This window comes from Solea senegalensis, linkage group LG4, assembly GCF_019176455.1.
Source record: "Solea senegalensis isolate Sse05_10M linkage group LG4, IFAPA_SoseM_1, whole genome shotgun sequence".
NCBI classification, from domain to species: domain Eukaryota; kingdom Metazoa; phylum Chordata; class Actinopteri; order Pleuronectiformes; family Soleidae; genus Solea; species Solea senegalensis.
In genome coordinates, this window is record NC_058024.1 from 6561818 (window position 1) to 6581071 (window position 19254).

Consider the following 19254-nt stretch of genomic DNA (forward strand, 5'->3'; position numbering starts at 1 on the left):
CCGGTTGTTTTCTATAGACCATTGAATTAATTCCTCCTGCTGGCTTTCCCCCCATACTTTTGCTCCTTTTTTTCTTTTATTGCTCCTCCTGGGAGCATACATGTGAGTTTAATATGTGGTATTTCTATCTATACATTATCCCCCTGCCTGTATGCATGAAAACACACATATAGATGTTTTTATGGGGCATAACATACACTGTATAGGCTCTGGTATGGTTATGGTAAAATGTTAAATTGCTATTTTAATGATAGATACTGTGGTTTTGATTTGATTTGTAATATATATTTTTCAAGTTAAGCTTCAGTTCAATATTAATCTTGTTATAGATTTAAAAAGTCCTATTTGCTGCTATATTCTAATCCACTCTTTCTTTATTGGGATGATGGTAAATTGTCTTGCAACCAAAACATAATATAAATCATGACAGGAAGACATTTGTGCAACATGTACCAACTCATTTACAGCCACATCTGTGAGACTTAATATCATTTTCATTTGGGAAACAAACTATTTCCTAAGAGATGATGGGGTAAATGAATCCAAAATTAATTTCTGCTTTAATTAATTTAATTGATGATGTTTCCCTAAAGGCGTGGGAAAACAACAAGCGAACAACAAATGAATATAGTGTACGTGTAGAGTAGTTTGAATTGGCGTGGAACATAGACCAATAAAAATAGAACAGTTAAATTGCAGCCTTTGTGATTTGCAAATTGCACAGTTTCAAATTGCGATGCGGGTTCAGAAACAACAATTGTTTTGCTGTAGAGCTCTCTAGAAAGCAGATTACAGTAAAAAAAAAAAAGTAGACAGGATGATGTGTAATGTTTTTTTGTTTTTTTTTACCTCTCCTGATTTAATTGGTTCATCTCTTCATGTTGTGCTGTTTGTCAGGCGACTCTGAGGATAAGGGAGGGGGATTGGCAGCCTCTTTAATCCCAGCTATGGGTGTCTACTGTCTGGGATTTTGTCTCGGGGATGGAGATGTTGGGATTACAGATGGAGTCAGACATCAGGTTAATATTTAATTAAAGCCTTCAGGGATTCACACAGTTGTCACGGCAGTGCCAAGTTGGTTTCTCGCCTCTGTGAGTTATTTTTGTGAAGGAGGAAGATCTTGGTGTTTGAGAAGCATGAATCAGTGGATGACTGGAGTCTTTTCAGAGAACGTTGTTTGCGTGAGCAGAATAAAGTGAGTGAACTTCGGATTGTTGTCGTCAGTCTCTGCTCCGTGTGACGAGGTGAACGTCCCGGAGGCCACGGCAAAAACAGGATTTCAAAACAAGAATGTGGTTCAGGAATGCACAATCGTGAGCTGCTGCACCCCGAGTGGAGGTCCCTGTTGTTTCATTGCATCTACTCAAACAGCAGTTAAACATGTGGGCTCATCGTGTGCTGGTCAATGCACACACACACACACACATGCCCCAGACTTTTGCAGTGACCCTCCCAGCATATTCTTTATGCCCCATGCCATTCCTGATCACTCTCCAGAGGATATATTTTTTTCCCCTTAACTCCATCCCCTCACACTTTTACCTCCCTCTACCCCCGTGAACACAGTACAGGCCTTGTTTAAGAACCTCCTTGTCCGTTCCACATTGGTCCCTTTCAAAGCTGCTTTCACAGTGAAGGAAGAAAACGTGGGAGACGAGTTGTGTTAAATGGCACGTGACCCTCTTGTCCCGACATACCACTGGTGCTGCTCTGCCAGACCTGCAGTGGATAGAGTTTTTACTAGACTGGAGCCAAAACATTCCTTCAGGGCTCATGTGTCTTAAGTAGAAAACATAGAATTTGATGTCAGAGCTGGACAGACTACTACACATTCAACATACTACCTTCTGTTACAGCTTTGTTTAGTTTGTCTCGAATGTGTCCTCAGATCCAATCACAAAAACAGCATTCATTTATTTGTACACTGATAGTCACAAGATTTCTTTTTTTTCTTCTTGTTTCATGTTACAGCAGCATACAGATTAGAGCTTTTTGGTTTACTGCCGCTTCTCTTGTTTCAGCAGAACTATGCAGGATTTTTACCCTGATTTAGCAGCTTCAGAGTCATTATGATGGTTAAATGGCTTGTTTGGGGGGAGATTGTAGGCTGTCTCCACTCCCCCTACTGTCTGTTGGAGGAACACCAGCCTTGCAAGATCCTCAGAAGATTCCTCTGAATCAGGAGGTCTCGCAAAGTCTCGCGTAAACATGGGATCGCCTTTTTTTTTGAATGTCGAGAATGGACTCCACAGCTTGTGTTTGCTGGCTCCAAATGCACATAGCCATGAGAGAGGTGAAGGGAGGGGGGAGAAGGATGTTAATGGATGGATGGATGTTTTACAGTAGTGTTATAAAAATATTTACTCCACAACCAACCAAAGTTACCATTTCCTCAGAAATCAGGTTCTGCTTTGTAAGTTCCAGGTTTCCTGACAAGGTCGGTGTTTCTGCCAGAAAAGGCCACACACCAGTACACACACAGACCCACACAATCATGTTCACACCAGACACAATCTGTGCAGTCGCTAAAAACATTTCGTTCATGATCCCGGTCATGACGTTATTGTGTATTTGATTACAGGGCAGGTAAAGACAGATGGGAGACACATTCAGAATGACATTTTATTGCCAGGTGTGAACGGGGCTTCACTTGCTTAGTTTAGCATCATATGACCTTGACAGATATTGGAAGTCGGGACACGCGGCCATTGGTATTTTGCTTGTGCAGAAACACGGCAGTGTGTGATCTCATCAAAGTGCATTGCCGCTCCGCTGTACTCTGTATGTATGGCAGAACAGTGGGGACTTTCAAGCAAGACTATATTTAGGTCGTCCTTGGTGCCGAGTGAGACAAGGACGGCGGAGGAAGAGGTGGTCGGGGCAGAGAGGAGAGGACGAAAATGTTCTCGAGAAATGTTGGATTAAAGGGAGAGATAAAGACACACGTTACATCACACTGAGGCTGCGTTCAGCAAAGCACTGCAGTGGGAGAACGCAGGTGACATCAGTGCATCCTTTGCTCATGGTTATGTCATACACTTGTGATAGAACCACATCGTCTTCCTCCTAATTCTTCACTTTTACAGAAGTAGGGCAGGAGGATAACGCGCCTCAACACCTCGACCCACACACTCACACGTTAGAGCTGATACACATCCTTACACTGAGTGGAACAATTCAGTTTGGTACAGTACGCAACATATTTTTTTGGTCTTTCTATGAGGAATGGTATCAAAATAACCAGCCCCAAGTTCCATTCTTTGGCACTCTTCCCTTGGGGAACCAGACTGGAATGGTATGGTACCGTCATAGTACCACCCATGTCAGTCAGTTGATTGGGCGACAGAAAAACGTCCCTCTCTTGCTTGTAAATATTCCAGTGTAAGTCGAGGCAAACTGGATGTCGTCCATTGTTGTCTGTTGTGTCATCCGCCCCCACTGAAGGTACTGTTCTGATGCTGTCAGTGCTGTTGACAAACCGAAACTGTACCGTGATGGACACACATCAAACATTGCAGAGGACGGCTGACTCACTTCATCCAGGCTGTGGGCTTTTACACCGAGGTGACAGAACAAGAGGAGAAGAGCGAGGAGGCAGCAGCGTCACACACCAGCTCTGCAGTGATTTGTGAGGTTTCTAGTCTTTTGCATGAACATCCCACCATGGCCTCAGTGACTGAATGAGGATCGTAGATGCTCTTGTTGTCGCTGCAAAGACAGGAGAGCAGAGATTGTGACTGTATTTTGTGGGGTCTCTGTCGCTTTAAGCTGACTGGTTGTTGCTGCAGAGTGTGTGGGTGCTGCAGTGGAGGCGGAGAGAGGGAGAGAGAACGAGAGAGAGGATGAGGCAGCATTGATAACACGGACAGTTAGAGAGGCAGAAGTAGCAGCACAGCGGACAATCGGGGCCCATGACTGCACACTGACGCTCGAGGAAGATCAGTCAGGTGCAGACAAGAGGAGTGAAGACGAGTGAGAGGTGAGAGCATTAGGGAGTGTGTGAGGAGTACAGGTGGAGGGGTGGCAGAGCGAGCGGAGAGGGGGCTGTTTATTCGGAGCGTGGCACCGGTGGCAGAGTGGCTGCGCTGGGATGGCCGAGTGGGGAACTGGGGGGGTTGGCGCTGGAGCAGTCCTCAGCGGGACAGGGCCAGCCGGGGCCAGGACAAGAGAGCCAGCGAGGGCTACGCTCACAGGACTGTCCCTGCTGGATGGTGCCACCATGCTGCACCCATGGCACAGATAGCACCTCTCGCCCCGGGGCGGGGGGATGCAACGGGGGAAGCAGGGGTCGGGGTCAGGCCCAGGAGGGTTGAAGGCATCAGGGTGAGCAGGACATTCCTCGGGCAGGTCTCGCTGCATCTCGGGGAGGTCAGAGGTGATTCGGAAGGGGAAGTAAGCAGCGCCTGCTTCGGACAGGTCTCGCGGCGGCTGGGGCGGCTCCTCAAGAGGCTGCCCAAGTCCCGCTCCTGGAGTGACGGCCTGCGGATCCTCAGACGATCATCCTCTAATGGATCTCTGCTCCCCACCTCAGGTACGGAGAGGAGATGTTACCCTGATTATTCTGGCAGGACAGTTCTGATGATGCGTAGACAGGTTGAGCCCTTTCAGCCGCAAACGGTGACCGTGGGCCAAAATATCTGGGTATTATGTGCGTCAGTCTGGACTGAAATGCCCTTAAGCCTTGTTTCTCTGTGTTCCCTGTTGTCTGTTGGCCGATCTGGTGTCCAGCTCGCTTTTGTGCAGGACCACATGGTGACTATGTGTGTGTGTGTAAGAGTGTCAACATTAGAATAGACCAGATAAAGGGTCAGCAGGATAAACCGTTTATTCCTGCCTCAGGTAGATGTCTCTGTTTTACAGACACAGTCAAAGACAGTAAACCACACATTTTCAATCTCCTGCAAAACCCTTATGATAAGTGGGTTATAATATTGACTTCCATATTTGTAGCAGGAATTTGAGATAAGAGTGAGACTGCTGGAGGCTGCATTGCATCGATTTTCCCCATGTTTCCCCCCTAAGGGAATGACTAATGTAGTTTCTTTTTTTAAATTCAAGTTTTTGTTTTTTAAATTTTAAACATAGCATTAGAATAAAGTGTGGCTGGGAGGGGAATTTGGAGGAGGTTGGGAGCGAAACAGCCGCGTGCTGCCAAATTATTGATCCAGTCACAGTCAAAAGACTGACAGCTGAATAAGAATAGAGGTTTACTGCAGCTCTTGTGTGTGTCGGTGTGTCCTGTGTTAGTCTGATAACACTCAGACCAAACATGACTCAGGGAGTAGCTCATCAGTAACTCACTGCTGCACCTGAGTGACGCCATGCTGCTGCTGCTGCTGCTGCTGCTGCTGCTTCACTGAAGCTTCAGAAGCAGCATCAGCAGCATCAGCAGCACAGGTTACCGCAGACAGACGCTGTGTATTTTTAGACGGGTTCCCTGCGAAGGAAACTCGGTTAATCCTTAAAGAAAGAAGTGGCCCAAACCACAGTCTCTGTTCTTCTTTCTGTTGCATCTTCGGTTGTTGTCGTTACCCTCTGCCAACGATGTGCGTCATCATTCTGGATGATGCCAACTATGCTCAGTGTCTCTGATGTGGCTGCACAAAACTCTTCTTAATGATTTATTGAATACATGTTTCTTTCACAGGATGATTCTTAATTTTATGTTGGGACAAATAAGGTTTCAATATTTCTGTGTGGGAAGAGTAGTAGAGGAATGATGGACACCCAATTAAAGGAGCAGTCCATCTATTTTGTACATAAAAATCTATAAACATAATGAGGGTCGGAGAAGAAAAGTTGTACTTTTCTGGATCTCTCATCGGAGGACGTTTAATCTAACACAAAGGGTAGCAGTGGGACTGAATAAGATATGATTAAGAGTAGAAGAGTAAAGAAGAGTAAAAAATATAATAGAATTACTGTATAATTACTATATATAATGTGAAATAAAAAGTATAAAGGATTTATTTTAGGTTGGAGTAATGTTCAGTATGGGGCGACGGTAGCTTAGTGGTAGAGCAATATGCCTTTCAACTGGAGGTTTGTGGGTTTGATTCCCGGCTGTGGGAGCTGCCTAACCCTGCATTGTTCCTGATGGCTGTGCCGGCTGCATGTGAGTGGGTATGACAGATGTGTGATAGACAAATGTGCTGTATGAACGTGTGAGTAAATGGAGGAGTGAATGGCAAAAATGTCATCAGGACTAGAAAAGCGCTATATAAATACAGACCATTTACCACACAAGACTTGTCAGGAAAGATTGAAATTTACCTTAGTGATGTCATCAGCATAATTGAAAATTCAAATTAGTGGATACAGCTGTGTAACTAAAGGCCTGTGTTTGACAAACAGGAGCGGTCAGGATATGTCAGCCTTTGTCTAAATCTCTGAATTATCCCTTTACTGCAAGCTAACTATTTGCATTAAAGGGTGAACTTGACATTGACTGCTTGAAAAATGAACTCAAAGCCTTTTCACTGGATTTCTTCTGGAGCTTTTTGCACCAGACCTTGGTCTTCATGTGTTGATGGAGTTGGCTCAGTTGTCATGGCGATGGGTTCAGTTGACAACGTGTTTGCTTGAAGTTCAAGATTCCTGCCAGGAAGGATGTAAAGTGGACCTTGGGTTTTGTTTTGTTTCATCACGTTTTCCACATTTGTTGAAATGAATTGCAGACATCATATATATTATCACCTCGGCCTTGGATACAAAACGTTGCATTTAGATGATGTTACTGCGCCACAGGTAGAGCATCCATCTGAATTTGTTTATGTAAATCACTAACACACATCATTCACTGACGGCATAATCATCACCCAAATAAATAAAGTAAAGAAGTCAAACTAACCGTTGAAGTTTCCAGCTGCACCAGTCAGTGTTGGTTCATTCAATATGAAACAAATGAAAGCTCAGCTCTCCTCGTGTTTGTTTAGTTCATTCACGCAGCATCAACATCTGCAGCTGCACAGATGGAGAGAGCGAGATGATGAGGATGAACACTGTCACTATCGAATCTGAAGTTTCTGTTCACACAAACACACAGGTGTCAAGGTGAAGGATCACATTGTCTTGATGCTGAGGGAGATTTGAGTTCATTGAGTTCAAATGAGGGAGACACGCAAGTATGAGAGGCACAGTGTGTGTGTGTGTGTGTGTGTGTGTGTTTCTCAGTCACAGACCATGGATAACTGCTCTAAATGAGCTATGATGGGATCAGACTGTTTAAACCCCATCAAAGACCCTAAAGCTGCTCTTAATTCCCTCATAAGACCTGCAGAGGTTCATTAGTGTAGTGTTAAAGTGGAACTATGCAGTATTTTTTATCCTAATGTAACAGCTTTGGAGCCATTGTGATGGTTAAATGAGATTTGGGGGCTGTCTCCACTCCCCTTACTGTCTGTTAATGAAAAACCAACCTTGCAAGATTATGACCAATGGTGTCACAAGAAACACATATTGCTTTACGGCACTACACTCACACACCCTAGCCAGGTATTTCCAACATTCATCATGGCAGAGAAAACCCAGAATAAACGGCGGAGCTCTGCTTGAAAACAAAAGCACGTGGAGAGAAGAGCGTCAAATGTGAGCTTTAACGACAGTGAGGATGAAGCGGCAGGCAATGGATGGATGGATGTTTACTGTACTGTACTGAACTGTAGGGGAAGCTAAAAAAAAAACCCACCAGACTTACTGTGTACATTATACCCGACTAACTTCTTTTTTTTTACCGCCTCTTTTGTCACACAGACGTGGCCCGCGGAACTTCTCTTACCCTCACCTGTCTGTCCCACACCCACTGTCTCACAGAAAAAGAAAACAACCACCCACATCCCCTATCTGCAACTCCTGTCTCTTTTTTTTCCTTTCACAAACACACACACACAGCACTTAGTCGAGTTTTGATGGCACCAAACAACATCTCGGGTTACAGTGACAAAACACAAACTGGACAATTTTCTGGCGTCTTTAGGCACGACGGGAGTGGAACGGGAACAAAAGGGACAGTGCATTTAGATAGATAGATAGATAGATAGATAGATAGATAGATAGTCAAGAGAAATGGGGAGCATATTAGAAACCAAGACACTCTGACTGTGCTCTTCTGAGTACACAGCCGTCATCATTGAATGCGCTGTAATGGAAGCTCCCTCTTTCCTGTCTTCGCTCACATGCAGCGGGTTCTATCGACCCAAGTGCAGCAGTGGAGGTTAACACAGCCACTACTTATGGATTGTTACGCGCTGTATTTCTAAGCTCCCTCGTGTCTCTCCTCTGCGCTGCTGCTGCTGCTGCTGCTGCAGATCGCTAGGGCCGTTCCGTCTCTCCGCATCATCGTCCCCACTCTGTCTGCAGGCAGTGTCAGCTGGAAAGCAGCCTGACTGGAATGATGGGATGTGAGACAAAGGTGAAGTCTATGCGAGCGGTCTTGTGCTGTGGAAAAGCAGCTGAAGCCAGTGTACCGTGGCAACACAGAACACCACAAGCCCTTCTACTGTTGAGACAACACACACACACACACACACAGGTTTTCCATTTTAAGGACTCTTCATAAACCAAATCCTTATCCATGACCAGTTAGGGTATAACCGTAACTCTAACTTAACCACAATTCAAATTTCAGCCCTAAACTTAACCATTTCCTCAGAAATGAGCTTCTGCCGAACTAGGATCAGGTTTTGGTCTCCATGATGACTTCTGGTCCTGACAAGGTCAGTTTTTATGCCAGAACAGGTCCTAAAGAAGTAACAAATACAAGCACACACACACACAAGACATCATGGTTCTGTGCAGAGCAACAGACACTAATGAGTGTTTGTGGCTCAACTTTATTACAGTCGTCTGTCAGTGTCCTCTTCCGGGACATTTATACAAATGATGATACTTTAATTTAAGGAGGAAATGCCTCGCTGATATTACTGGAGCAGCAAAACATAGCACTTGGAGTTCAAACTTGCCACATAGAAAGAATCATATCTGAAGGGCTGTTTAAAATCGGACATTAGACGATATCTCACAGAAAAGCTCACCCTCAGCTCACGCGTTCTAAACTCGGTACATTTCGGCACGTAGACATGGTCAAGGCGACTGAAGGCTGAAGTTCAAACCAAGCAGCAAAATAGGGAAGAGGGTGATTTGACTGACTTTGAATGTGGCTGTTGGTGTCAGTGTTTCAGAAACTGCTGGGGTTTACAGAGAATGACAAAAACATGCAGTCAGCATCAGTTGCCCGTGTGAAAATGCTTTGTTGACGTTTGAGGAGAATGTCCAGACTGAGTTGAAACGATAGAAAAGGAAACAGTAACTTAGAAGATTGTTTCTGGACACACAACGTATTAAAGTGGAAATTTGTCACTTTAACTCTCGGGAACACAAGCTGTGGACTTTCCACAGAAGAGGAAAAGGGAAGCAGTTTGTGTTCAAACCTGCCATCCAGAGGGGATTTTTATCTGAAACTTCCATCGTCCTGCGTCTGTTTCGCATGCTTCTATGTTTAATCGTGTGTGGCCTCTCGCTCGGTCACGTTTCCTTCAACAGCTGCTTTCTCTGCTTCTTTTTTGTCGGCTCTGCCACGATGACCTAAAATTATGCTATAGCTTTCTCCATCTTATAGCCACTAGTTGGCTATTGTGAGGATTGTGAGTGTTGGCGGCCTTTATCTTGCAAGGCTGGTTTTCCGCTAACAGACAGTAGAGGGAGTGCAAACAGCTCCACAACAAGCCATTTAACCATCACTATAACTACGAAGCTGTTGAATTAGGGCAAAAATCCTGCAGAGATCCTCTTTAGACCTTGGAGCAGATGGTCTGCAGCTGCAGGTGTCACCCCTGACACTTTATTAGATGTCCTATGTCCATAATTAAGTGGCTGGTAGAAGCAGGGTGAAAGGACCCATGCTTAGAATCTGAATTTGTGGACTTGTAAAAACATGTTGTGTGTTACAGTAAGTGGACCTGAACACAACAAACACAAAGCAGAGGGGAATCAGCCATGCTTTCTTTGAATGAACCAACTTTCCTGTTTGAAAGTCTGTGTAACGATGGACTTTCCGCTCAAGTTCAAACCTGCCATCCACAGGGGATTTCTTACCTGAAACACAAGGAAAAGTGTTCATTTTACTGACACTTTTACCCTCCCTTTACTGTCATGACAGGCTTGGTTCTTACTCCCCAGGATGTTGGAAACATTCCCTTGCTATCCTTCACCATGATCACATCATTTCTGCAGATCTGGTAGCTGCACGTTCATGCTGCCAAACACCACCAAAGGGTTTTGACTGGATTCAAAGCTAAAGACTTAGGGGGAGTCCACATACATGCTGTACATGCTGTACAGTCATCTCAAGCTATTGATAATATAGGTGCATTACTATGTGGGAAGCAGCCATGAGAAGAGACACAGTCAGCAGCAATACTGCGATAATCGATTGGCTGACTTTCAGCAGGTCATTCTCCTCTGACCTCTGTCATCAGTGAGGTGTTTCCTGTTAAAGCAGAACTGCTGCTTTATAAGCACTATGTGAATAAGCTCATAGTCTCTTTTGGCCCAGTTGTTGAATGTTTCGGTACCATTCCCATGGGGTACCAGAGTAATGGTACGTTATGGGTGGAGCTAGACTCGCTGATTGGGCGGCAGAAAAGCGTCATTCCCTTGCAACCGGTGTTTGTTCAACACCCGCCGGGCACAGCCCACAGCCCCGCCTACCAAGTAAACGTCCTGTTCTCAGTCGACACGCAAGCCCGACCCACGAGCTCAACCGTTCCAAACCGTTCCCAACTGTTTCAGAAGTACTCAACCAACTCATATGTCTCATATGTCAACGTTGATGTGACAGTAGCTGATGATCCCGGCGTCTACGGTACGTGTCTGACCACAGACACCGCTGTCGTGTGGCAGCAGATTGGATAATTGCATGAATAAGCAGGTTCACTAATGAATTGCTTAGTGGGTGTAACCGATCACAGCTGCACTTTCCCCAGCCACTAATTAGCACTCACATCCACCAACACTGCATCACAAGAGTGTGTGTGTGTGTGTGGGTGTGTTGCACTAGGCCTGCGCACACACACACACACACATGTTTCTTAACAAGTGCTTAGCAGTCACATCAAACCAAATCAAATATCTCGTGTACGGCTTCAACGATTATTTGATTAATCAATTGAGTGTTTTTACTAATTAAAACAAGCTTTCTGTTTTTTCAACTTCTTAAATGTCATTATGTTCTGGCTTCATTGCTCCATTTAACAAACTCATCATTATAACTGAAACAAATGTGGGTTTGTGGACAAAACGAGACATTTCAAAGTTTGGGGAACACCAATCATCATTTTTCAACATTTTCAGATTGATGATAAAATAATGGTTAGTTGCAGCTCTGTGGAGAAATCCCCATCTGTTGGGGCGAAATGAAAACTGGGGGACAGAGGAGAAGTGAGGGTAGAGGTGGGAGTGACACCAGGAGCCGAAGAAAAACAAATTAAGTCCAGTAGGCAAGAACAAATAAGAATGATTTATGGAAATCTCCTAAATCTAAATAGGCGCCATCAATTATTCCCAACAGCTTTGATGTTGAGTTTTAAGATGCTCCATCAGCTAATCTCAGTGGTCGGGCAGGAACAAATCTATTTGAAAGTTACAGAAGAAGATCCTTATATGTTTAATACCTTTACCTTTTTTTACAGCTTCATTTAAACCACATTTAAGTCCAGTTTTGTAGAATCAACATACAAACAAACTAGAACACACACACACACACACTTCTCAAACTCAAAGCACAATATGTCGTTCATACGTCTGTTTGTGTGTGAGAGACAGAAAGCGTTTGTTATCAGTGTGAGAAAAGTCTGGATCCTCTTTGAACCGTGACTTGCTGACAGTGGCGTATCATACTGTAGGTGTGGAACAGGAAAAGGTGTCCACTCCTCCTCAGTGTTCCTTGCCGTTTTCCAAATTCTATCTTCCGAATGATTTTATCTGAACCAGAGACCGAGACGCCAGGGCCCGTCTCTCTGTCGCCAACGCCCAACACACACAGCGACTTCTGTTTTGAGAAAAAACACCCGCGCATGCACAATACTGAGAAACACGACACACATGAGGAGTCTTGGTGTGTAACACTGACTGTAAACACAACTCTGTTGTTTGTTTACAAGGAGAAACAAGACGTCCACACCACTTCTAGTGGTCACCATCTTCTCAACAAACCAAGTCAAGGAGTAAAAAGTATTTATTGTAGATTTGGACTCTCTTGGATGGAGTGAGTGTAATGAAGATAGACAGGAAAGGAGTTCCTCTCTTTCCTTCCCTCTTGTGTTTTCTCTCTCTTTTTTGCTGTGACCTCTGACCTGACCACGAGCAGTGTCCCTGAACTGAACTCCTCTTTTTCCTCGACACGTTCCTGCGTCACAGCTCTTCCCTTTCGCTCTCTGTCCAAACACACACGCCTCTGTCGCCCTCTTCTCTCCAGGCAGTGACCTCTAAACTGTCCTGAGCAGAATGTCCACGTCCTAATAATCAGTAAAACCACTCCTTTACGATTCAAGAAGTTTATTGTTAAATGCCATTCAGTGCCATTCAATTGTTTAACAATTAAAAATACATTGGCTATTTAATGAGGTTAGGTTAAAACTGCAGTACGTAGCTTTTAAAGGTCCAGTGTGTCAAATGTTGGTGAATTTATTTTCATTTGGCAGAAGTTAAAAGGGTGAGGTGAAGGATATTTATCTCACACACAGTACTTTCAAACCATAGTGAAACAACTTTTCACTCACTCTTCACACACTTTTTAAATTCTATAAAAAAAAGCCCAGTCGTTCAGCAGTCTGAGGTAGACCTGAAACAATTACTCGATTAATCAATTATTAATCATTTACTGAATTATTCGTAAACTATTTTGATAATCAATTAATCGGTTTGATTTCTGATTGTTTCAGCTTCTTAAATGTTAATATTGTATTCGTTTCTTTGCTCCACATAAACAAAGAAATTCACTTTGAAAGTGAATCATTTTGGTTTGTGGACAAAACAAGACATTCGAGAACATCAACATTTCCAGGTTTGACAAACACTGATCAACATTTTTTTAACATTTTCTGCTATTTTATGGACCAAATGAACACTCGATGAATTGTGAAAATAATCGACAGATTAATCGATTATGAAAATAATCGTTAGTTGCAGCTCTTAGTTTGAGGGGATAAATGTTTGATGTCTCCACCCATCCCTGCACTGCTGCTGTATACACACAAACACTCCCTCAGTCAGGTCTGATAGTATTGCTTGACAGTCCATTTCCTGAAGGATGCAGACACACAAATAATGTTGCATCATTTCTGTTAATAATGTTAACTTCAACAACAACAGTTTCAGAATGTAACAGTTTAACTATTCAGTTGTGGTTGGTAAAAAAAAGAAGTGTGATGATGACACGGTGTATTTGGGATTTCCCTTGGACTTTACTTACTTTTACTTCCATTCTGGACAGTTTTACTTTACACTGATATAAAAGACACACTGTGTTAATATAATAATCTCAACAAAATTGAAAATGAAGGTGACATTGATTGATTAATGAATTTATTACTTGGTGAATTGATAAATTTGGTGTTTCTTTGGTTTTCTAATTTTGAATGAAATAATTCTACTATTGACAGTATGTACAGCTCTTCTCTGTTTACAGTGGTCATCAAAAAGCTTGTTGCCATGGTTACAGCGCTGATGCTGAGTCCCCTCTCTTTTCATGACACAAACAGAAACACCGCCGGCTTTGTCTGCCTGCAGCTACAGAGCGGTGCAGTCAGACTGCAGCGTGTTTCCTGTTCACACATGTTCAAGAGAAAACAATGTGAACAAAAATAAACGTCTAAACGATGTCACGCGTTGACTCAGAATTCCCCCGTATAACTGCAGTCCTCTGTTTGTCCGTCTGACGTAAAAATAAAACTGTAAATAAATCTATGGCTTAGCACAGTAAATAACTGAGAAGAGAGACTGTGTGAGGCAGTCACATGTGAAACCAACAGAAATGAAAAAAACAGTGGACGGTTAACAGTGGACAGTTTGGGGAAGTTTTGGGGAAAGTACCTTAATTCAAAAAAACCTAAAAAGATAGCAATAAGATAAGGGTAAGCTGACCTTTCATGTGCTTCTGCTACTGGGACGCGTTGGCCTTTAATAAATAAATGTGCCATCCATGAATACACTTCATCATGTCTTGCTTTGCATGATTTTTGGTTGTGTGTTATATAAATAGTCCAACGTGTTTTTGTGATAAGGACTTCCTGCCACCGAAAGTCACCTAAAATTAGACCACACAGAGACGTCATTTGTAGATGTTTTTCCTTATTATGACAACGTGTGGGTAATTAAACTGTCATGTTCTTAACAAATTCAATTTTCCACAACACTTAACAAAAACAAGTGTGTGTTTCTCACGTGAAACAGTACAGTCTTGTGTCTGAAGGGTGAGAGTCTGGCTTTAGCCACTAGATGGAGCTATTTTCCTGTGTAAAGGTAGTGTTGTGTGGCTATATTCAATCAGAATTCATTTCACACATTCTGTAATGGGAGAAAAGTAACAGCTCAGTGTTTTTTTTACCTTTCATTTGGTTTGTCTTTCACTGATTGATTCTGTCTTATTGTTCAGTATGGAAGCCTGTTTGTACCACCTGGAAAACAACAACCAAGTCATACTTATGACTTAGTATCTCATAATTATGACTTAATATCTCATAATTATGAGATACTCTGTCATAAGTTTGAGTTATTATCTCATAATGTGGATTTACTATCTCATAATAATGACTTACTATCTCATAATGATGACTTATTGTTTCATAATAATGACTTTCTATCTCATAACTTTGAATTATTATCTCATAATTTTGAGTTATTCTCTCATAATGTCGATTTACTATCTCATAATTATGACTTGCTATGTCATAATAATGACTTGTAATAATGTCATCATTTTGAAATAGTATCTCACTATTACGATGAAGCATTTCATAATTATGGGATACTATCTCATGACTTGGGTAATCATTCTTTATTTTTCACGTGGCTTCCATAGCCTTGGCCTGCACTCTTCTCTATAATGATTGTGTTTTGTGTGTGTGTGTGTGTACATCAGACTGCAGCTACACCTGTCACCTGGAGTGTCAGCGTCAGGTTCAGCTGGACTGCAACCAGAGGGACAGACAGCCTGAAAAACCTCCATCTGCAACGAGCAGCCGCTCTGCCTCCTCCTCGTCCGCCACTGCTCGCCTTAAGGTGAGAATTTAAAAGACAAAAGTAAACATGACACCAGTAGAAATAAGACGTAAAAAGGGGTTGTTGAGGTTGAGGCATGACGACTTCCTGTCAAATAAATTTAGGGATGTTCTTAGCTGTTGTTTCTTAATGAAATAAATACATGTTTTGATTTACATTTTGTTATGTAAGTTATTCTTAGAGAAATAAAATACACATTTGGTATAGTAGTTTTTTTAGTAGTTTTTTTTTCCCGTCATACACAGTAGTCCCTGAGCACAATCTTATATAACACTTCCTTTCAACCTGGCTTTCAAAATAAGAGCCACTGACTCAAGTGTTACTCTCCATCTCTCCTCTCTGTATGTTTAATAGCAATGAGCTTTAAGTGCAGATAATGTATCTGTGAGCTCTGTGACGAAGGCCCGCCTCTTCCCACACTCTTATGCTGTAGATAAGAGGAGAGCTGACAGTTCCTGTCCTGCAGTCTCCTCTTTCCCCTCTTAGTCTGTTTCACAGTCACTGCTGTGAGCATGTGTCGGGGTCGTGGAGGTCGCGCTCGCACTACTGCAGTCTCAGCATACATGCGGCAGGCTGACCACGCGTCATCGATTTGACACCAGCAGTAGTGCTGCTCAGTATGCATGCATGTGTGTGTAAAACACACACACACAGTCCCATGGTGATTACACTGATGGAAGCAAAGCTGCAGGTAATCAGTCTTCTGGACAGAAACACACTCGATGAAAGGGCAGAACACTTTCTCTGCAGTCTGCTGCTCTCTAGAAGCGCACAGGCTTCAATAGAATCAAATGTGAGTTGACTGTATTACTGGGGCCTCCTTTTCATTAATATGTGTGCGTGTGGACTGTGTGAAGCTGCTACAAACACAATAAACACCGTTCCCAGCCGCTGTTTGTGCCCTGTGGTGTGTTTTTTCACCCCCGTGTCCCCGTGTTCCTCGTCATGGACGATTTAGTAGAAGAAAACAACACCACTGAGCTCAGTGAGTGTAAGACTGGGATCAGACTACATGAGCGTCAGGAACGATGAGCGGACGTGCACTGTGACATGATTGAAGAACAGAGATTCGGCGTATGAGACGCTCCATGACACCCTGAAGAGAAGCCGACTCTGACATCTCCTGCGACACGCTCCGTGGATGTTGACCACTTGGATAAAAGAATGCTTTGACACAGCGTGACATACAGACATAAACATTGACATTGGGAATCACAGGATTCCTCACAATACGGTACGTGACGCACGGACCACGATACCAGTGACATCACGATACAACGATTCTGTGAGAATCGACACATTGCAAGACAATCATACGTCACGATGTCTGTCTCACCGAAGAAAACAAAACGTCCGTTAAAAGTTAAAAGTGCAGGATTTCTCTATTCAGTCACAACATAGCAAAATGCATAAAATCTATGTATGTAGCTTTCATTGCAGGCAGGGACTGTTTACTTTAGAGCACCTTTATTTATTAATTAAAATATTGATATTTGCGCCAGGGGGATGGAAGGATGACGATATATATAACCAAATTGCCCCTGCTGTACACATAACTTACCTCAGGTTCTCTCTGAAGCACAATCAGTCCATGCTGTCCTCTTCATGACCCCCAGGAACGGGTCCACGATCTGTTTTTCTTTCTTACCGATGAACTCATGCAGTGTTGTGAACGATGATTGGTTTAGGATTATACTTGTAGTGTTGCCAGTCCCTGAAACTAGACATGGCATTAATCCGTGCCACTGGGATTGATAATCTGACATTGTGACCATCGTGAAAGACAAAAATATTATGTAGTCTGGTCCCGGTATAAATGGGGTCTTTTTGTATCTTTTTTTTACTTGAGTTTCCTTCAGTTGGTCTCTCAGTTGATCCCATTGATACAAATATTTATGGCTAACAGCTATGCTCGTGTCATTTTCCTGAAAATTGGTATCGAGTCTGAAATTCTAGTATTGTGAAAACCCTATTTATCACACATTCATGAGCAGACAGATGCACGATCAATCTCTGCAGTGACAGCAGCGTTAAGGTGCTTTTGAAGGGGGTCACTGTCAGGGTCAGAGGGCAGATTGTCGGGTCAGTTTGGGGTCAGAGGTCACTGTACTCCCTATACTGATGGAAATCACTCATTATTTTGGTAAGCTCTCATTAAGCAACGATAGGATCTGACACCTGCACCAGAACAGCTGTTTCTGTGTGTGTGTGTGTGTGTGTGTGTGTGTGTGTGTGTGCGTGCGTCTTTTTGTCTGGGCCCTACAACTTTAAAGGGCTGGTTTTAATGTTAGGGTTAGTATTAGAGTTAGGGTTAGGGTAAGGCACTTAGTTGTGATTGTGAAGGTTAGGGTAAGGGGCTCAGGAGTGCATTATGTCAGTGATGTGTCCTCACTAAGATATCAAAACAAGTGTTTGTCATGTCTCCAGGTGATTCCAGTGTTGTCTGTGAACATTTCCTGGGTTCTAATAAACGAATCGTTCTAATAAACGAATCGTATAAACGACTATATCCTTAAAGATTGGATTCTTTAAGGAGACGTCTTTATTTCAGCACCAATCAGCATCAGCATCAGCTGTTAATCGATGAATCAAGACAATAATCATCAGATTCATCAGTCGTGAAAATAATCCCCTTGGTTGTAATGGCTTGTAGTGTTGTCACTAGGAAAAGCAGCCATCTTCCTCAACCTCTGAGCGGCTCTCATGTATGTAAACCAGGAGCTGCAAGGCTTCCTATCTCTCACTCAGCATCTCTGTCTGTTTACCCATGTCTCTCCCTCCCTCCCTCCCTCTCTGTCTCGCTCTCTCTCTGTGTGTATGTGTGTGCAAGAGGAAGTGGCTCTGTGCGGTACTCTCGCTTGCAGGAAGAGACACACAGAGAGAGAGAGGGGGAGAGAGAGAGAGAGAGAGAGAGAAGAGGAGGAAGGTGGTGCTTGCAAGCTGATAACACACAGATAGTTGAGCAAGGCTGCGAGCGAAGGCTAGAGCAAAGCAAGTGCAGAGAAAGAATCTTTCTGTGGTATTTCCACAGCAGCGGGGGATCAGAGGAGAGAGGAGTCAAGTGCAGTGTGCAGTGAACGTCGTGTTGCTGTAGCCTCACATCTTCCTGCTGCTGTTTACTCTGGACTCCAGGGAGACGGATGGATTCTCACACGCAGCAAGCCGCCCGATGTCGCTGAGCTGCACTGAGCCGCAGACCAGGACGTGAAGTGAACCTGCGGCGTCACGGAGACGGAGACAAAAGCAGGATGTGGTGTCGCAAGTGCGTGCTTTTATGACTTGCGTGTCTGCGCGAGTAACAGGTGCTCTCAGGTGTGCGCGCGTCAACTTGACACCGTGCTGTAAACTGACTCCAGCATCATCACAGTGCGTGTGTGAGACGTACCTGTCTGTGTGTCTGTCTGTCTGTGTGTGTGTTTCGCTGCAAATGACCAGGTGCGTGTGCTGCGTGGCGTGTGTCATTTTTGTGTGCGAGAGCATACACACACACACACATGTCAAGAGGAAGTGACACGTCTGTGCTCGCTCTCCGATTTCCTGGTGCCGTCTCTGGTGGCGCGCGAAGCCCTGAATCTGAGCCGGGTTCACCTGTCTCGCCATCACGGGTGGGACGTACACTCTGTGGATGCCTCAGCAGAGGAGCACTTTTTCTGGATGACTTAGAGGCTCGGCGACTCTGATTTGTGGCTGACTGTCACACCAGGCCTGCCTCTCGCTCCTCTCTCACGCTCTCTCTCTCTCGAGATAAACCAGCACTTCCTCTCGCCGTCAACGTGCCGCCCGGGTGCCATCCCAGCACTGGAGGCCAACTCTGGACTCCTCTATGACTGTGAATACAGTGATGACCCCCTCCATGACGAGCAGTAACAGCATGAGCAGCGGCTACTGCAGCCTGGAGGACGAGAGCGAAGACTTCACTTTCTTCACCGCCAAGACCTCGTTGTTCCGCAAGCCCCGGCACTCAGCAAAGGTACAGAA

The 19254-nt window shown here is 43.9% G+C and overlaps 1 protein-coding gene across 5 annotated transcripts in view; it reads left to right on the top strand.

The window, feature by feature from the left end:
* rassf5 (Ras association domain family member 5) overlaps positions 1–19254 on the top strand; it is a 31812-nt gene that overhangs the window by 4176 nt on the left and 8382 nt on the right. For 2 of the 5 annotated variants that reach the window (XM_044024873.1, XM_044024874.1), the window contains exon 2: positions 15137–15276. In XM_044024873.1, the coding sequence (XP_043880808.1) occupies positions 15137–15276 (140 nt within the window). Of the gene's footprint in view, positions 1–3500; positions 4532–15136; positions 15277–18065; positions 19247–19254 lie in introns of those variants that run through there. The other 3 variants (XM_044024875.1, XM_044024877.1, XM_044024876.1) reach the window with 3 other exon arrangements.